The sequence below is a fragment of the Cynoglossus semilaevis genome, chromosome 17, assembly GCF_000523025.1.
Source record: "Cynoglossus semilaevis isolate Cse_v1.0 chromosome 17, Cse_v1.0, whole genome shotgun sequence".
In the NCBI taxonomy this organism is placed as follows: Eukaryota; Metazoa; Chordata; class Actinopteri; order Pleuronectiformes; family Cynoglossidae; genus Cynoglossus; species Cynoglossus semilaevis.
Window position 1 is genome coordinate 11,853,943 of NC_024323.1, and position 18,775 is coordinate 11,872,717.

Genomic DNA, 18,775 nt, shown 5'->3' on the forward strand with positions numbered 1-18,775 from the left:
ACAGCAAAGAGATGATGAGGCCACGAGGATGAGGCACGGAGTTTACATCACTGCAGGGGCTGCAGCCATAAAGTGTCCAGATGGAATCACCGTGTCTCCCTCATCTCCTCTTTCCTTGACTTGACACATCAGGGACAGTGAATGAACGGAGCAATGAAGTCGGAAAAACGGTCCCAGAATGTTTATGTCCTCGAACCGTTTTCAGCTTCATCCTCATTTTTTCTTACATACGTAAATCTTCAAAGTCCATGTGTGTGTTGGTGTGATTTTTTTAAGGTTCTGTGAGTTCAACATTGGTTTTCAACCTGGAAACCAGACTGAAAACCTAATGTTGGAGTTAAGAGAGCCCAGAAATACATCGGCCTTTAATTTTTTAACAAAAATATCACATGCTGCTTAATTGAAGAAAAGCATAAATTAGCGTGGCGAAAACCAACCTATATAGTGATGTGTTGTTTGTATGAATAGATGTGTGTGTGTGGAGAGGTGGGGGTGGGTGGGGGTTTGCAGTGAATCATTCAGTTTTCCGTCGCAGCCTTTAGTCATGCACGATCTAACAAAAAGAAAACAACGCAAGAAAAACCCCAGTTCCTGTTGTTGTGATTGTACCACAGACGTGCCTGCCTTCGGTACTTGTTAGTCGGTGACGGGTACCATGTCACTAATTAAGTATTGAGAAGGTCTCCAGCTGGAAGAGGAAGTCTCCCACCTGTGTTTGTCTGCCACATTATTTTATGAATTAATGACCGATTTCTGCGCCCTGACGATTGTGTCGTCTAGACCCCGAGCTCTTGACTCTTCTGTTTGGATTTCCTCCCATAAAAGAGAGAAAGAGAGAGAGAGAGAGAGAGAGAGAGAGACCATAAAATGACCCAGTAAACAGAAGTGACGAGGCGAGATTTCATTTGGAATAAAATGAGGATAAGAGAAAATCCGAACTTCTCTTTTCTAACACAGAGAGCAGCGAGACGTGTTTGTGTTTTCTTTCCTACAGTTACTGTTGTAATGTTTTACTGCTGTTACATAAAAAGCAGATGACTTGACTTTTCTTCTAATGCAGGGATGAACCGAGGGCCACAGTCTCCACAGCACATCAGTCATCAGGAAATACAAATAAATAAACCAATAATTCAACAGACTTTAGCAGATGTTTTGTTTGAATGCTGGTGTGAACAGTTGCCTCTACATTTAGCCCTTAGCTTTAGCTCCACTCCCTGAATTAATCAATAGATAGAAAATGATGGGAAAAACACTTTTGAATCTTCCCTCAGAGTAAAGGGTTAACATCCAGTCCAACTGTACAACATCCAGAGCTAGTGTTCTTTGTGGCCTTTAAATATAGTGTTGACATCAAATGTGAGACAGAGGGAGGGGGGGGGGGGTTACATTGAGGAGACCTTAAGTTTTTCCATCTGTGTCTGGAGAAATGTGATTTTAGTTACACACTGGACATTTTATTTTCTCTTTAAGATGATTTTAACAACACACACCAAAGCTGAAGATGAAATCTTTCACACACACACACACACACACTGTGTGGGCGTGTGCGTGTGTGTGTGTTCACAGAGAGTAATAAATTTGAACTAGAATACTGCTGGGAGAGCAGCGTTTAATTAGGGAAGCTTTTAGTCTTCATCAATAGCAAAGTGTGCTTAACAGTTTGTGTGTGTCTTCTGCGTTTTCACGTGTGTGTGTGTGTGTGTGTGTGAGACATTGTACATCCTACACAGCCGTCCACAAAGTGTAAATCGGCCGCTTGTCGGAGACCGTAGTCGGGAAAATAGCCAATTATATAAAAGTTGGAGACAGAGGGTGGTTGAGGGTGTGAGTCTGTGTGAGTCGGTCGTGTTTTCTCACTCTTCTGTGCAGATACTTCTCAGCAGGTCTGCACAAATATTGCCTTATCGTCAAGGTTGCACTGATTAAAACACTTTCAGCAAACACAAAAACACACATCAGACCCACAAAATGTGACACACACACACACGAACCCACGCACAGAGTGGTGCCTCGTCAACTTTTCTAAATGAGCTATTCAAACGTCAGTGCGCCTGATCAATCTGAAATTCCTTCATAACCAACCAGTCTCTTTTCATTCAGGAACTGCAGCGTTCGAGCACAGAAAGACAGGGTCAGCCGAGCACAGAGTGTGGGTTTAATGCAGCAAAGGGAATAAAAGGCTCACTTTTGCTCAAGGACGGCTTACGTAAGCCCTTCACAATGTGATGGTTTTACCTGGAGACGATGTGGAGAAGCAGATCGCGGAGAGAAAACTTTGGGAAGTTTTGTGAAAACGAGGACGCTCGCTGTTTATTTCACTTCTTCACTAAATATTCCATTCTTCCTAATCTTTTCCCTGAAGCCTCGTGTCTTCATTTTTCCTCATCTCATCATCAGTAACATAATCCAAGGGAAGCAATTAAATAGTATTATTGTTTGCCGTCAACAATGGCATCAGGCCACAAAACTTACCACCAATAGAAACACATCTAGAGTTCGACTGAAACTGCTGCCGCCTCATTCTAAACCTCCTACGGATTTTCATGCTGCCCCAGAAAAAAAAATCACATGACAAACAAAAAAGTTTAAACTGCTGCTCAGGCATCACAGCTTTCACCAACATGCAGAACATTTAAATCTCACAACAAAAAACATGAATATTTTCTCCCTCCGTCTTTTCCTCAGGTGTTTCAGCAGGTAAAAACCCATTTCCCTGCTCCCTGTGGGGGGCGCTGACCTAACTGCCGGTGCTCCCAGGAGCCTCGGCTAACTCTGCAGACCCATTTGTCAAAGTTGACCCTGAAACACTCCCTCTTTGTCACCCTAACCCACCCCCCCCACACACACACACACACACACACACACTCATTCTATCTCCTCTGTTGGTGCTCCAGCTATTATTAGCTCCTCTCCACATATCTCGCTGTACGTCCATCCTCTTATAAAAAGGCTATAAATGTAACAAAAGCCGAAGACGACAGAAAAGGAGGATAAGGAAGCAGGAAAAAAACAAAAAGACAAAGGAGACAAAGTGATGGAAACAGGAGAGACAAACATGGCCACAAACGGGGAACTTCCTGTTTTTTGTTTTGTTAAAATCACTTCCAGGGACCAGAAAGATAATAACTGTTAGTTTTATATGTATGAATAATTAAGCCATGTTAAAAATGTAGCACATCAAAACCTGAGCCGGGAAATGAACTCAGCGTTGTTGAGGCGTCTCTACCACTGTTTTATAATTTTGCTTTTAATGTGACTGTTCTCATCAACTCAGCCTTCAGTCACAGCAGGGAAAAAGTCAAACTTAAAGCAGCAGTTTTGTCTCTTTTTGACATAAAATATCTTTTAAAAAGTCCATAAAGAGAGTCAGTGACGATCACATCTTAGCTAAAAGAAGGAGATGTCAGGGTTTCCTTGACAATTTCTTACACGGTTTTTAATCCTCTGCTAAAGGGAATCGTTTGATTCCATGCTCTTTATGACAGGATGATGATTTATTGCTGTTGTTGTTCATTTTCTCACTTGATCCCAATTGGTTGAAAACAAAAAAAATCTATCAATACTGTGATGCATCTGCGCTTCATCTTCTGGGAGTAACAAGTATTGGTGGCTGCTATTTTTGGTCTGTTCACTCCTTGGTGGAAATTTCAGATATTGCATTAATGCCAATTAGTGTTAATGCTAGTTAGCGCTAATCCAAAACATAAAATACCTCATATCTCATCACCAAGCCTGTTTGTAGAGGCTTCAACTTCTGTCCACAGCCTCACAGAGTGAACAAATCACTGACACAATTGTCAAATGGATTTCAAGAAACTGAAGATCGATTTCTAGCGTCGAGGACGGGCACTTCAGACATCACACACATCTACCTGCTGTTATTTGTCTTTCTGTTCAATGATGTCCGTTTATCACAATTAATTATGATTCATTGTAGTAGTTGATGAACTCTTGTACTCCAGCCCCTTCCCTTTGAGGAGCTGTGGTCGGAGGGTACCACCTGTCAATCATACGTCATGCCAACCCATATGCACCGTCACCTCTTGTGCTTTGTCATCCATTTTCCTCTAAAAGGAATCATAACTCACAGAGATAATGTTCTATTGAAGAGAAAAGGCCTGAAACCAGTGACTGGGACCATAAAGCTCAGACGAACCAGGTTTACTGACACCATCAATCTACCAGTGGAGACGACCTCGCTTCATTTCAGCCTATTGACTGTGCTTCACTTTTAGGATGGGGATGCCTACACCCATTTTCTGTGGCCAGGCTATAGAATTACATCGGTACCATACTGTAGCTGTAGAACTGTTTTGTTTAAAAAGGGACTTTCCTCCCTCTTCAAAACTCCTTTTTCATCTTTCATCATCTTTTTTCCTCCCTCGTCTAACGCCGATGTCAGCTGACTTGTACAACATTTCAGTCTATAAGCCGAGGAGCTCACTGCATCAAATTACTCACACGGTGTGAAACCATAGTTTAAGGACTTCATATAAAGGATTGAGCTGCTGTAAGAACCAGGAGCTCAGAGACAAGGTGTAAAATGACATAAAAAAATGAAAAAATGATTCCACTCAGATTCAGTTACTGCAGGGTTTTAGTAGGAAAGACAGAATTGTTGTACAGACAGGCAACTGCACGCCAAAATATTGCAAAATATTTGCATATTATTTTCTCATAAAGTACTACATACATGACACGAAGCAGTATCTGAGAAGGGAACACTTCTTTTAGGCTTGTAATCAGCGACTTGTGGTTCAAATCCCAGCCGCTGCAGGACTGTGGTGTCTTGAGCAGGCACCAGAACTGCCCACTGCTCCACTGTCTGGTGCTTGACATACTTGACAGGTTGAATGCAGAGAGTCATTTTCCATAATAGATAAATCATGTACAAAAAATAAATAAAACAAAAACTTTTTTAATGTCGCAGATGAGGAGAACTTTCAACGAACTGTGAAACAGACATTACTTTGCTGTTAGTCCCCGTAAAATATTAATATTAATGAATTCACTTCATTCATTCTTTAAAAGCAAATGCTGAGTTCACATGACACAGACGGAGGAGGTGAGACAGAAACCAAAAAAGGTAAAACATGATGAATGACATTTCACTGTTCACTACACTTAGACTTCAAAATCATCCTTCCTCAACCTTTATGTCCATCCATCCATCCATCCATCCATCCTTGAGAGTTCCTTCAGAACAATTCATGTTGACTTCATGCTCCACGGGGCTTTCCATCATAATGGAAAGACAAGTGAAACAAGGAGGACCCTTGTCAGTGGAGATATTTAATTCATGTCACTTTCACTGCCTGCGTTGCTCCATTCCCTGTCTTTTAACACAGCTCACTGCCCCCAACATGCTGCAGTGCTGGAGAGGGCTACAGTGTAGTAGCACAAGGACAGAGACCATGGTCCACTTCAATGCATTTGTGTAGCTAATGCTAGAAAGACTCTCGATAGTGGACAGGGACAAAGGAGGCGAGGAGCGCTACGATCACATGACCTGCTTGGTCAGCGCGGGCTGGAGCATTTGGGTGTTTACTTTTTAGGGACTAAAACAGAGAGTGAAAGGATACATTCTACAATAGCAGTGATGCTAAACATGGGGCAAATGCATCACTTTGTTGTTAGAACCTAAAACAGTGGAACACGTAACAAATTTCTGTCCGTCATTCCTTGTTAGAACCAAAAACAGACCATCTTGGATACAGAATATATCTTCAAAGAATATCAATCAATAAGAATATATTTTTTCTTTTAGGAAAAGTGATGTATGAGGAATGCAATACATCAATGCAATACATTCCTTACCAAAAAGTGCGAGCGTGTGTGCATTCCCGTGCAGGGAAAAGGATTTGCAAAGTCTTTTCAACAAGGGGGAAAAAAGAAGAGAAGAAAAAAAACAAAAAAGCTTTCTATGATCTTCAAACACCTAACAACCATGATGGAAGAAAAGTAGGACGCTGAGTGCACAGAGACTTTTAAGATAAGATAAAATGTGATGAGAGGCTCAGATAAGGGTAGAAAAGAGGGGGGGCGGGGGGTGAGGAGAGACCTTATTTGGTAATATGGTTTTAAAAAAAAGATCTCAATGGGAGAAGCTGCAGTGGAGACAGTCTGTATATAAGCATTTATATTGTAAATAAATAAAATTAAAAAGGAGGGAGGTTGGCCAACAATAGTTATTTCCACCAAAAGGGGGAGTTGCAAAAAAAAAAAAAAAAAAAGGTTTGGGAACCATCGCTCTAATATATTTTATGACCTAGTTAGATTTTCTTCTGTGAAATATTTAATTCATGCTGTAGCTCCTAACCAAAAAGGTTAATTTTCAATCCCTTAAATTAGCTGTAATTTCAATTTTTGGAACTGTTTTGCACAAAAAAAAGAAATAAAAAGTCCTGCTCTCTAACCAATGTTTGAAGTGTAATTGGCAAAGAAAAAAATGAATGAATAAGAACGGGTGACAGTGATTTCTGCTGCAGTTCATGAAAACTCTGTACGTGCACCACTCAGCAAAAAAATTAAAAAAAAAATAAAAAACCCTTCCTGAACAATAACTGTAAGAGCTTTTATTAAACGGACCCCAGGTTTCCCCCTGTATTACTAATGCTGGCCTCACTCCCTTGGCTGCCATTTTGGATTTACAGTGCATCCCTCCTCAGTTTGGGGAACTAACGTAACATAACTAACATAAAATAAAACCTCACGCGGCAACAAAACACAGCAGCTGGTTTATAAAGATGGGGCTACAGGAAAACTGAACTGCGCATAAGTTTGAGGCTCAACAGTCCGTGTGTGTGTGTGTGTGTGTGTGTGTGTGTGTAAAAGTTGGCTATTGTTAACAAAATAAAGCCTTTAAGTCAAACTCCCTCAAGCTAAAAGAGACGACATTTACCTGCAACACATGGCAGGACACGACAGTCTGTGGAAAGACTGTTGTCTTTATATTAAAGAGAAAAAAAATATATATATTTGTCTGCTCCCCTCGGCTGTAACTGTGATTGACAGCTCCTTCCTAAAAGATGCTGCCGGTTAATAATGAAGCTGTTTGCGGTGTCGAGCAGGGCGATGAGGTTTTCCGCGGTCTAAAAGATGAGTGCAGACAATTTAATCAGGCCACTTCGACGTTCGGAGGGGGAGAAAAAAAAATGAGAGCAATGCATCTCTGAAGGCGTCACGCTGCTGCAATCGCCTTGTGACGCAAAATTTGAAGAATGAAAAGCGTCTCACAGCTGCCGACCGCACGCATATGTCATCTGTATGTTTATTAGTCGGGCCCTGAAGCTGAGGAGACAAAAATTCTCTCCTCCGGATCTGTGATGGCTGTGTTATTCTCCACGCGTCTCTGTGTCGCAGGGGGCTTATGTTATATTTATTGTAGGGTGTTACTTCTGGCTTATGGCGACTGACGAGAGTCAAGTCAAGCAGATCAGGAATTCAATTTACAGCCGAGACACTTGGGTTAATCAACAAGAAAACACACACACACAAACGCACACACACACAAAGGCCTTGGTTCAAGTGAGACGTAAAGTAGAGAGTGAGTGAGACACCAGTAAACTCAAAGCACTGACCTGCAGCAGCAGGAGGATAAAATAAAACCAAAGAGACATAAGGAGATGAAGGCCTGGAGTAACTGCCTACACACTGAACACATCAAAACCTATGTATCTGGCTGTCACGTTTTTGCTGTGTTCTCCCTTCTGGTGCGAGCCTCCATCAATTACAGTAATTTAGGAGGAGAAAGGCTGCCGTGGACGTCTGAGGACATAACTCTTCTTTTTACCATGCCAGCGTCACCCATTCAGCAGGTTTTATTACAGAGGAGCTTTTACACCTCATGACCCCGACTTGCCTACCTGGCCAACAGCTGTGGCTGTTAAAATGTAATCTGTGTGTGTGGGGGGGTCTGGTTATAGTTGTTCTTGGACACGTTTCCCCCAGGAAACTTAATCGTTCAGATGCTCTGCAATTTTGGGGACATTTTTCAGTTCACTTTTTAAGTTTAAGTACATTTTGTTTGTATGTTTTTTTAAAACCACCTTTAGAGGACTAAACTCAGACCAAATTGTCCCAACAGCCCTGTTCACAACATAAAGGTGGAACAATGTTGACTCTACTCAGTAACTGGGTACTTGGTGCTCAACACACAGTCATGCCAGTGCCAGGATTCAAACTAGCAACCCTGCCTGCCATCATTTAGCCACCAGGCCACTGAGTTACCCTAACTGTTAAAGTATGACAGAGACAGAAACCTACAGTTAATGAAGCCAAACTGTCGCCTCCTGTAAAATAAACTGACGTCTTGTTAAGACGATGGTTAGACTTTGTACGACAGGAATAAAGAAAGAAAAACTCCAGCCTAAATACTTAATACCTAAATAAATTACAAACTTCCTAGCCTTTGGAAAGGACACCACACGGGGAACCAACAATGGAGAAGATAATGGAAAAAGAAGGAAAATGTACCTTTAAGAGTAAATACCTTTATTTCCCCTTGCGCCGCAAATTCATTCAAATTGATTCCTTTTGAGAAGTGAGAGGCCATTTCTCATCTGCAGGACAGCTGCATCCAGTTATTGGAGTAATACACACACACTTAGGAGTGTGTGTGACTACACACAGCCACATAAATGTTTTCATATAGACAAGCACTTTTTGTGCGTACGCAAAAGCACTGCACACAGCAAGAATGCAAAGCGAGCACAGAAAACAAGTAAAGTGTCACCGTGGGAATTGTCTCAGGACAATCTCACAGAGTTAATAGGATATATGACAACCCCCCAGTTATGCTATTATCACAGTATGGGCCAAGCACATTGAGCAACTAAATTGCTTTTGTGGGGCCTGATATTTAAAACACACACACACACACACACACTTGTGCATAGTAATGTTTCATGGACAAATGTGTGTTTCACTGCAGCAGGAAGCAGCAGTCAGCCAGAAGGTAGTCTTTTTTTTTTAAATGTCAGTTTGATTTGACACAAACAGAAACACGCACACCCTCACAGTAATTGGACAAATTCATAATTGATGGGATAAAATGTTTTTTTTCTTCCCCAGGTCTCCGAGCCCCTCGCTCTCCCTGCTCTCCCTCTCCACTCTGATTTGTTGTTTGACATGAGCAGGCAGCGAAAAGACATCAGAGTGTGTTTGTGTATGATGATACCGCCTGAGGGAGACAACAGTGGGGATGGATGAATAATGTCCTTTGATCACAATAACCGCACATGAATACACAAACACTGACTCCACCATTAGGTGTGTGGCTAGTTAGATGAAAACAAATAGAGATAGGTACAGGTATTGTAGTACTCTACAGTACCTGTAGGTGGCTCCTGGACTGTGAAGATCTGATTCAGATTTGGAATGTATTTTTTTTCATGGTTGTTGCAGTAATACACAGACTATACATACAAGATTTGGAATGTATTTTTTTTCATGGTCATATTGACGCACACTGTTTATCCATTAACTACACTGTTGTTGCAGTAATACACAGACTATAAACATGTTATTTGCACACATTGTTGGGAAAAAAGAAGATGATGATAATGTGCAAAAATATAGAGTGAATTAGCCTAAAAGACAGGTGAAAGTTAAAAATCGCCCTAGTCAGCTAGCTAATGTTAGCTAGGTAATGCTCACCAGCTAACGTTGTTAAATTAGATTTCAACAGGACCTAAAATGGAACATAATGTAGATGGAGCATGCTTCTTCACATACTGTTGCTTTTGTGCTGTCGTTGGAAAAGAAAACCATTAACTCAATATTTAGTAACCACTAGAGGGTGTATTGACTTTTTCTGACATCTACGAACGCTAGCAGCTTGAAATTGGTTCTCTTGTTTTCAGGCAGAAAAGCACATTTTTCCTATAAAATCTATAGTTATAGTATGGAAAGCAAAAAGTTCTTCAAAATACAAATTTATATGTGACACATTCTTGGGTCTAAACCGTTCTCTGAGCCATGTTTTTACTGTTTTTCTAACATTCTGGAGGATGTTTTTTTGCACCAGGTCAACAAACTGTTTCCTTGTCTCGTCTGAGGAATTTTTTTTCTTATGATTTCTCAGTTTTAGAAAAATCTAAATGATAATCAGATGGAGCTTGAGGAAAAACAGCAGAACCTGTTGCAGAGCTTCATCAATTCACCAGGTTTCTAAGGCCACTGTGTTAAAATGTAATGTTTGCTCAATTTTTTTATTTTGTGGGTTGAAAAATCTGATCAAATAAAAAGTAAAACAGCTGTTGATGACACTTGATGTTTTGATTTGAAATGATAATTTTTTTATTTTGTGGGTTGAAAAATCTGATCAAATAAAAAGTAAAACAGCTGTTGATGACACTTGATGTTTTGATTTGAAATGATAGCATCTGTATTTTTGACCTGGAAATACCCCACTCTTCTACTGAATCATTTTATTGTCCCATAACGTACCAAACATTCTGGAAGAATGGACTCAAACGGTCTTCAGCTGAATCGGATGATTCCATTAAAAAGCCGTTGGCTGGACATCAGTAGAAGTAAAGAGTAAACATGGAAGAAGGAGAGCAGTTCAGGGCGGAGGAGACTGGAGGTGCCAGCTGGCAGCACTGAGCAGCAGCGTCACTTACAGACTGGAGGAACACGTAGTGGAGCCTGTTCGTGACAACATGATCCAGCTGCCATTACTGACCTCGGAGAGAGTCGATAACCATTAAGTGGAAGAATTACATGAAGCCATTCAACATGCCAAACCAGACAACTGCTGTCACCATTACACCAGTCGAGGGAAGTAAGTGTGTGTGTGCGTGTGTGTGTGTGGGTGGGTGTAAGGGAAAGTGAAAATGAGTAAAACAGAAGTGTAAGAAGAGCAAATCAACCCGGACTTTTGTTTGTTTTACTCTCTCAGCTGAAGGTAGCTAGCATCTTCAAGTAGGGTGGCTTAGAACGCAGCAAGACTGTCTTTACGTAATCAATAATATATTCTACTCAATACAGGCCGAGGATGCATTATTCAACACAGGATAGGAGGTGTGTGGAGGGGAGATCCTGCAACATTTATCTAATTAACAAGTAAAGGAGATAGAGAGGAGAACACAGGGATGAGGAACATGAAAGAAGGACGCTCTCAGAGAGTATTCTCCCAAGGTTCAAGTGGAGAGGACTGGTGCTGCGAGTCGTCAGCGGCAGGAGATTTAGCCTCACGGTGACAGGAAAGACATTAAAGAATATATAAAAGGCAACGGGGGTGAGGGGGCGGAGGGGATTCACACGTCTATGTACACACAAGTGTGCAGGCGTGATTGTGAATAGACAAACACACTTTGGAGACTTACAAGGAGGCGAGCTTCTCCTAACATTTCACATGAGGATTAGCAAATATCTGCACAGAACAAGGCGAGAAAAAGAGAGACTCCGAGCCACCGAGACTTCAGAGAACGAGCACATAAACATTAACCTACGGAGGAGCGGGTGTTTGGAGGAAGGTGAGAGCACGATGTAAGACTTACAGCAGGAACATGTAAGATGACACAACAGGAAACCATAGTCTTCTTATTCTGTTTTTAAATTTTTTTTTGTGGATGGACACTACACTTTCCTGAACTGGCAGGAAGTCTCTTTATATAAATATTTTACCTTTGAAAACATACTTAAACATTTACATCTGACACATTTTCAAACTCTAAAAGAATCAAAGAAAAAATTGAAAATAAACATCTTGTCCCACCGAGACACTTCTGGCCATAATGAATGAATAATTTCAGTATAGTTTTGTATAATTCTTCCAAAATTATATACTTTGAACAGAGGCCTAAGTTAATCTGTTTAAGGACCACAAATGGCCCCCGAGCCAGGATTTTGGACATGGTTGGGGAGTGTGTTTTTTCTAATGGTGTGCAACATTAACCCCACCCTTTACCTTTTCTCATATATCAACGATGTGTCACCGACATAAATGCTCGGCTGTGTGTAAAGACTCACTGAAGAAATGCAGATTTTTGTCTCCGTATCTTAAATCAGCTTATTTACAAAAACTGATGTAACAAACCCTGACAGCCCTCTGGTGTCGGTGGACATATGTCAAACGCTTTCAGGCAAAATCTCTTTTCTCTTGTCAGGAACTTAAGAACGAACGAGTTCTGACAGCAAAAAGGAAAAAAAGTGGGGGAGGGAGGGAATCACTTCACAAGTTTGGTACGAGTGTCTCCCAGAGTAAATTTGCAAAAACAAAAAAAACCAAAGGGCTCAGAAATGTCTCCTCGGCCTGTAGCAATAGATGAGAGTGGCTACGGAGAGAAAGCTCCGGCCCGTGGATCTGATGTTAGCACAGACAGACAGATGTGAGGGGGAAATGGAAACATGTGAGAAAGCAGAGCGGCTGCTGGGTCAGGAACTTAGAAGTGGATTATTCTCCTTGTCTGTTCGTTGGGGAATGAGGGGTTGCTGTCAAAGAGGGAAATCACAATGACACAGATGGTGAATAAGTGTGTGTTCATGGGTTTATTACCCCGTTTTTCTGCACTGCTCTGGGCTTTTTAACTCCCTAATTTCCAGTGTCTATCTATTGAAAAATTGTATATATATTATTATAAGATTAAAGAAGTACATTTACTCTAAACGACTGCCAAGTAATAAACTGGAGGTCCTGCTCTAAACTACGTGAGGAAGACCAGAATCAGATACGGTGAAAAGTCTGTGGAATTAGCCACAGAAAATGTAACATTAAAGTTTCAAAATATCTGTCCTTGAATTTGCAGAAATGGAATTTTTCGAATCTTAAAATCAAAACTGGAGCTTAAATAGGAATATTGCTTTTTGAAGATATGACCATGGCTTTCAAAAGAAATATAAAAATACTTTACATAAGATGATAAAAAAAATGTTGCCAGAAGGTAGTTGATAAAAGTTTCACAGAAAAGTATGCTAGATCAAAAACTTAAATACTGTAGAAAAAAAAGTCAATACCAGTGGTTCCCAAAGTGGGGGGCAGGCCCCTATAGGGAGTCCACAGCTATGGATGGAGGGTTTGTGACACACCAATTTAAGAGGTTAAAACCAAGAAACATAAATATACCAAGACACGCTGACATCAGTAAACCGACCAAGTTATCGTCTGGTCAGCGTCCCCAACAACTCCAAAGACAAGAGCCGATGATTTTTAATGTGAAAAAATATGACAAACAAAGCTTAGAAAAAGCCTGAACTTCAGTCACATCTTCCTCTTCTTCTCCTCATCTGAAATCACCCAGGATTCCCCTGTAGACGGCGTTCCTCCCTGTCCTACTGCTGCAGTTGCTGAAACTATTACTGTTTTACATCATCTCTTCCAACCAAAGTCACACTGGTTCCTCTCTGTGTTCTCACTCTCCAGACACCGGTTTCCACCGTTACAGTGTCTGTGGGGTTCTTTTAACAGACAAGACTCCCCTCCAGTCTGTTGGCACAAAAAGATATTACCATTTTACAGGCTGTCAAACGCAGCTGGAGCCAGATACTGTATGTCTATACTGACAGGTGAGTGTGTTCTTGATCTGCTCAGAACAACTTTCCACAAATCATTACAAACTATCGCAAATCTACCGCAGAAAACAACGTGAGCACCCCCCCCCCCCCCCAAAAAAAAAAAAAAAAAAAAAAAAAAAACACTGCATGGAACAGTCTGCTGGTCTCAGAATCTTGGACAGAGGGCACTCAGATAATAATCTTAAGGATTCAGAAGACATTTTCAATGACTCATGGCTCCATTTGTTATAATTGGTCAGGCTGCAGGCCATAATACTTCCATAGTGGAAATAAAAATGTCCTTTTTTCTCCAAAACAACACCAAAAAAATACATACTCAAATCAGATGCAATTTCCATTACGACTTATATTGAAATAAATAAAGTCTCTGCAAAGAATCCAAGACATGTATATTAGGAGGGAGAAAAGGAAACATTTTCACCAAGGTCAATCAAGTATCTCAGAGATTTGATCAAGGCTCCTTCTCTCGTCACATTATCCATAAACATAGAGCTTCAAAAGTAGAGAAAACATCGAACAGTTAATCAGTGCATCGTTGACATGCCACCTTTCTGTGTTCACAGCCCACAAGCTGCCGATTTGGGGACTGCCATCCACCATTTGAGGGCCACTGACTTGCACTCTTCAAACCAGAGGAACCGTCCTAATGTCAACCTTCTACAGTTCATCAGAATCAATTTCTTTTCCATTCAGACTCACAAACTGCCACAGTCTGATCAACATGCCATTCCAGTAACTTTTTTTCAGAGGTTCAAGTTAAAAATAAATAAATAATTAACCATCCATTCACATCCCACCCATCTTACCTTATCAGCCATTATCATGGACGACCCTCCATGGATGCCAAGGATGGGTATAAGGGTTTGTGAGGAAATAAAATCCAAAATCTGGGCGATCGCCTCCTGGTCGGTTCCATCTCCAAACACCACGCCGTGGATCTTGGTTCCAGACATCAGATCACACATGTGTGTGATGATGCTTTTCGGGTCAGTCTCATTTATCAGCAGCGTCACCACGTTTACGTCGATGGGGTCCTCCTTGCTCCACAGCGCCCGGATGTCCCGGTCTGATATGTAGCGCGTGTGTCCCAGGATCACGGCAATGTTCAGGACGGGCACTTTTTCACCTCCACTTCTCTTCTGGGCGACCGCGGGATCTGGAATCAGGGTCACCACTGCCACCATAAGCAGAGCCAAAGACAGCAGGGCACTCTGACACTCCAAACACCACGCCGTGGATCTTGGTTCCAGACATCAGATCACACATGTGTGTGATGATGCTTTTCGGGTCAGTCTCATTTATCAGCAGCGTCACCACGTTTACGTCGATGGGGTCCTCCTTGCTCCACAGCGCCCGGATGTCCCGGTCTGATATGTAGCGCGTGTGTCCCAGGATCACGGCAATGTTCAGGACGGGCACTTTTTCACCTCCACTTCTCTTCTGGGCGACCGCGGGATCTGGAATCAGGGTCACCACTGCCACCATAAGCAGAGCCAAAGACAGCAGGGCACTCTGACAGCCACTGCTGCTGCCACTGCTGCTGCCACTGCTGCTGCTGCTGCTCCCTCTACTGCTCCTCTTACTTCTCTTGCTGCTGAGGGACATACTGCCAAACCTCTTCATCCCCTGGACAGAGAAAATATATGGGAAAAAAAACACAGATCAGACGACAAGAGATTATTACCAGGGAAGATCGTCAGGAGGGGTATGAAAAGAAGATGGCAGAGAGTGAGAGACATTAAAGATAAATCGTCAACGCGCTCAACTCTTTAGACTGACAAATTCATGACACGACTTCCTTTTTTATTCGCCTTCTTCTCCGAGACGTTATTAAACACATAAACCTTCTGCAGAGGGAGATGGCCTTCAAAGGAAGGTGCAGAGAGGTGAGAGAGAAATGATGACTAACAAGTAACACGTTTTCACTTTATGTCACGGCGGTATCAGAGGATTCAGGAACAAGCTGTACTTGCAGGAGGCAAAAAGACATTTATGCAGTTTTTAAAGTGAAGCATCATAACACTGCATTTTTAAGATGGAGTGACACAGAACCTATATTAATAAGAGGCCTGATTGGCTGACACAAACTGAGCTGAGCTTTGAAATATATACAGCCTTCTTCCACCTTCCGTAGTAAAAGTAGCTAGTTGTTAGCATTAACTGATGACAAATACACATTAGTGTACACCATATACATTTTTTTATTAGTGTGCTATGACTCCATTATATTATTAAAATGTGTTTTTGTTCATCTGTGATAGACAGAACCATTTAATACCAGTCCACTAGGTGGCTTTGGATGGCTATACGGGGATATAAGGGACTCAGAGCTATTAAAGAGGATCTTTGAATGTTTCTTTCTTCAATTCCTGTGAGTACATCAGTCTTGTGTTCAACTAATCAGGCTAAGGTTTAAAACAGAGTAAATTCTGAGTAAATTAAAAGTAGAAGCTTATTAGATTTATTTATTCTCCACTTTACTCCAATGCAGTAACTCCAATGGACTCCAGTGCAGTGAGAGTTGTGCAGGATGATACTTAAGTCATATTTAAATCATTAGGAGAAAGTAAACATGCTTTGCTATTTAAAGGCAGAAATTGAAAACACTGTTTCTTCCTGTTGCTGATTAAATAAAGGTCAGAAGATTTACCAACCTATAGAATTACATTTTATTGCAAATGCGAAGGAGTACTAGCAGAAACAAAATCAACTGTAGCACTGAAGGCATCATACATGAACTCTCTGGATCTCTACAATAACAGCAAGCATCACAGCCAGGTTAGAGAGTGACACACAGCAGAGCGGAGCAACACATCATCATCATCATCATCATCATCATCGTCGTCATCGTCACTGCTGAGATAACGCTTGACGACCTTTCAACCCAATGTCCAGAGAGCATGAAGCATAGAGTGAATGTGTCCAGGTCTATCATCATGTAAAGACATATAAAGCAGGTGTGCTGCACAGCAGAGCGTGAGGGAGCGAGTCTGCGAGGCCATAAAGCATATGGTCACATAATGTGTCCGTGTGCAGCGTGGAGATTTATAGATTCACTGACAGAGCCACATGGCTTGTTTCTTTTTCTTTCTGTGTCAGTGCGGAGCCCGTCGGGGCGTGATTGATTCACAGGAGCCGTCGATTATCGAGTGAGCGCTGACGAGGGGACAGATTTGAACGTCAGCTTCGTGACATTTTCGAAAGAAAATTCACAACGCCGATTCTGCTCAGCATCAGTCTGACATCATCAGTGTGATCAAAAGTGTGCACTGTCACAAGAGTCAAATCAACACCATCCTGAAACAGGAGCCTGGTTGTTTTAATACCACTTATTGAATCTATGAGCTGAAAAAACTATGTTTTCCTTGTATTTTTTTTTTCATTACTTATAAAGAAACTCAATCACATCACAAATAAATAATTTAAAATCTGTATCATTTGGTCCAAAAGTACAACTGAGTAATTGCATTTATCCCTTTTTATGCCTTTTTTTCTCTCAAAGCGAGAGAGTCTCCAAGTGTAACAACAGCTTTATCAAACAACTCCACACTAGTCCAGGGATTTAAACCAGGAGGTCTGCAGGAAACAGCTAAGCCCCAAACCACATGAGCAGAACAGATTTTTCTGCTACTTCTTATCTTGAGGATCCAAAATATTTTAGACAAGAAAACATTATCTGGCCTAAAGTTTGGGGAATGAGTTCAATTCCCCGGCTGTTTAGAGCTTTTTTGGAACTTTAATTAGGGGTCGTGATGTTTTTTCTTTTGGTTTTTTGTCTTTGTAAAAACCATACACACGGTTACAGTGTTCAGCTCCAGGAATAATGCCAGGTGAAGGCGGCTCCATACAAAATATATCACGACTGGTACATACTGGGTGTATTACAGTATTTATAGTCGGCTTTTGACAAGATTCTTTTTTTTCCCGGTGACAGGTGCAGAAATCTGAGTCATAAAACTGGAATTTCTTTGCTTCTGTTTCTCTCTCTTTTACCCATTAAACAGATCCACGAGGAAAGAAGGTGATGAGAAATTGTGCAGAAGTGGAAAACAACAAAGAAACAGATGAAAAAAAATCTTGGAAGAAGATAAAAAGAAACACTGACAAACAGGGAGAGAGGCAGCGAGAAAGGGAGGAGGGGCAGGGGGAGAGAGAGAGAGAGAGAGAGAGACTGAGACTCTCTGGGGCAGTTTGTTGTCATACAATACTGTTTTCTGGCACCACAACAGTAAATGATGTTTGGCAGGCTTGACCATACAACTGTCTGTGGTTTGCCAGCACACACACACACACACACTCAGGATGAACGACTGTGTGTGTACATACTACAAAGACTCAGAGAAATCAACGTAAATGAAGAAAAGTACAAAACTGAGCTCAGTTACAGGATCATGACGTGAGCGGGGAACACTCTGACTCTGACAATATTTCTTTGATTTAAACTCAGGCTCCAGGTATTTATTCATGAAGGTACTGACTGTACTGAGAGCCTAAACTAAACCTCACCCCAAATTTGACCTCATCCTAAACTCTCTCTCCATCTTCATCTGTAATAATTAATGTCAGGCACTTCCTCGTGTCCCAGTGCGGAAGACGGCTCACCGTGATGTGGACATTAACAGATTAAAGAGACTTATTGTACGTATTTAAATAGAAGAAACTCAAACAGCCTTGCACTTCACAAACAGGAGGGAGAAGGAATAAAGACGGGGGAGGAGGGGAGGCTGTGGGAGGAGTGGGAGCCTTTCTACTGCTGTAACCATTACCACAATTCCCACGAGGCTCGGCTGCCACAAAGCCACATACAAGTAGGTTTCACGTGCATCAATAATTCAGCCGCATTATCTTTATATGATGATTAATACGATTGCGTTTGCTGCAGCGGTCGCCTCCGTTCTTCCTCTCCATGCGCCTAAATGGCATTAAAATTAGGTTCACGTACTGAACACGCCGCGTATGATTTATTCACAGAGTCAGATAACACCGAGGATGAGAGGGAGTGTGTTTCACTGTGTCACGCCTCACATGATGATTCGTTTGTGTGCCAGCACACACTGTACTGTACTGTACTGTACTGTACTTTGTTTGGAGAAAAAAAAAATCATGTATGAACTTATCCAGGCTCTTCCTCCAAGCTTTCCTGCACCAACACAATCGAAGACAAACTCTAAGCTCTTCAGGTAACACATTAATTCAACTGTTGAACAGTAACAGCAGCAGCAACAACAGCAACAACAGCAGCAGCAGCAGCAGCAGC

General features: G+C 41.6%; 1 protein-coding gene across 4 annotated transcripts in view; it reads right to left on the reverse strand.

The window, feature by feature from the left end:
* The window catches only part of grin2aa (glutamate receptor, ionotropic, N-methyl D-aspartate 2A, a), a 100,966-nt gene that overhangs the window by 71,392 nt on the left and 10,799 nt on the right, over positions 1–18,775 (reverse strand). For all 4 annotated transcript variants that reach the window (XM_008330175.3, XM_025064289.1, XM_025064291.1 and 1 more), the window contains exons 2-3: positions 15,001–15,144; positions 14,325–14,699 (exon numbers count right to left, since the gene is read on the reverse strand). In XM_008330175.3, the coding sequence (XP_008328397.2) occupies positions 14,325–14,699; positions 15,001–15,144 (519 nt within the window). The remainder of the gene's footprint in view (positions 1–14,324; positions 14,700–15,000; positions 15,145–18,775) is intronic.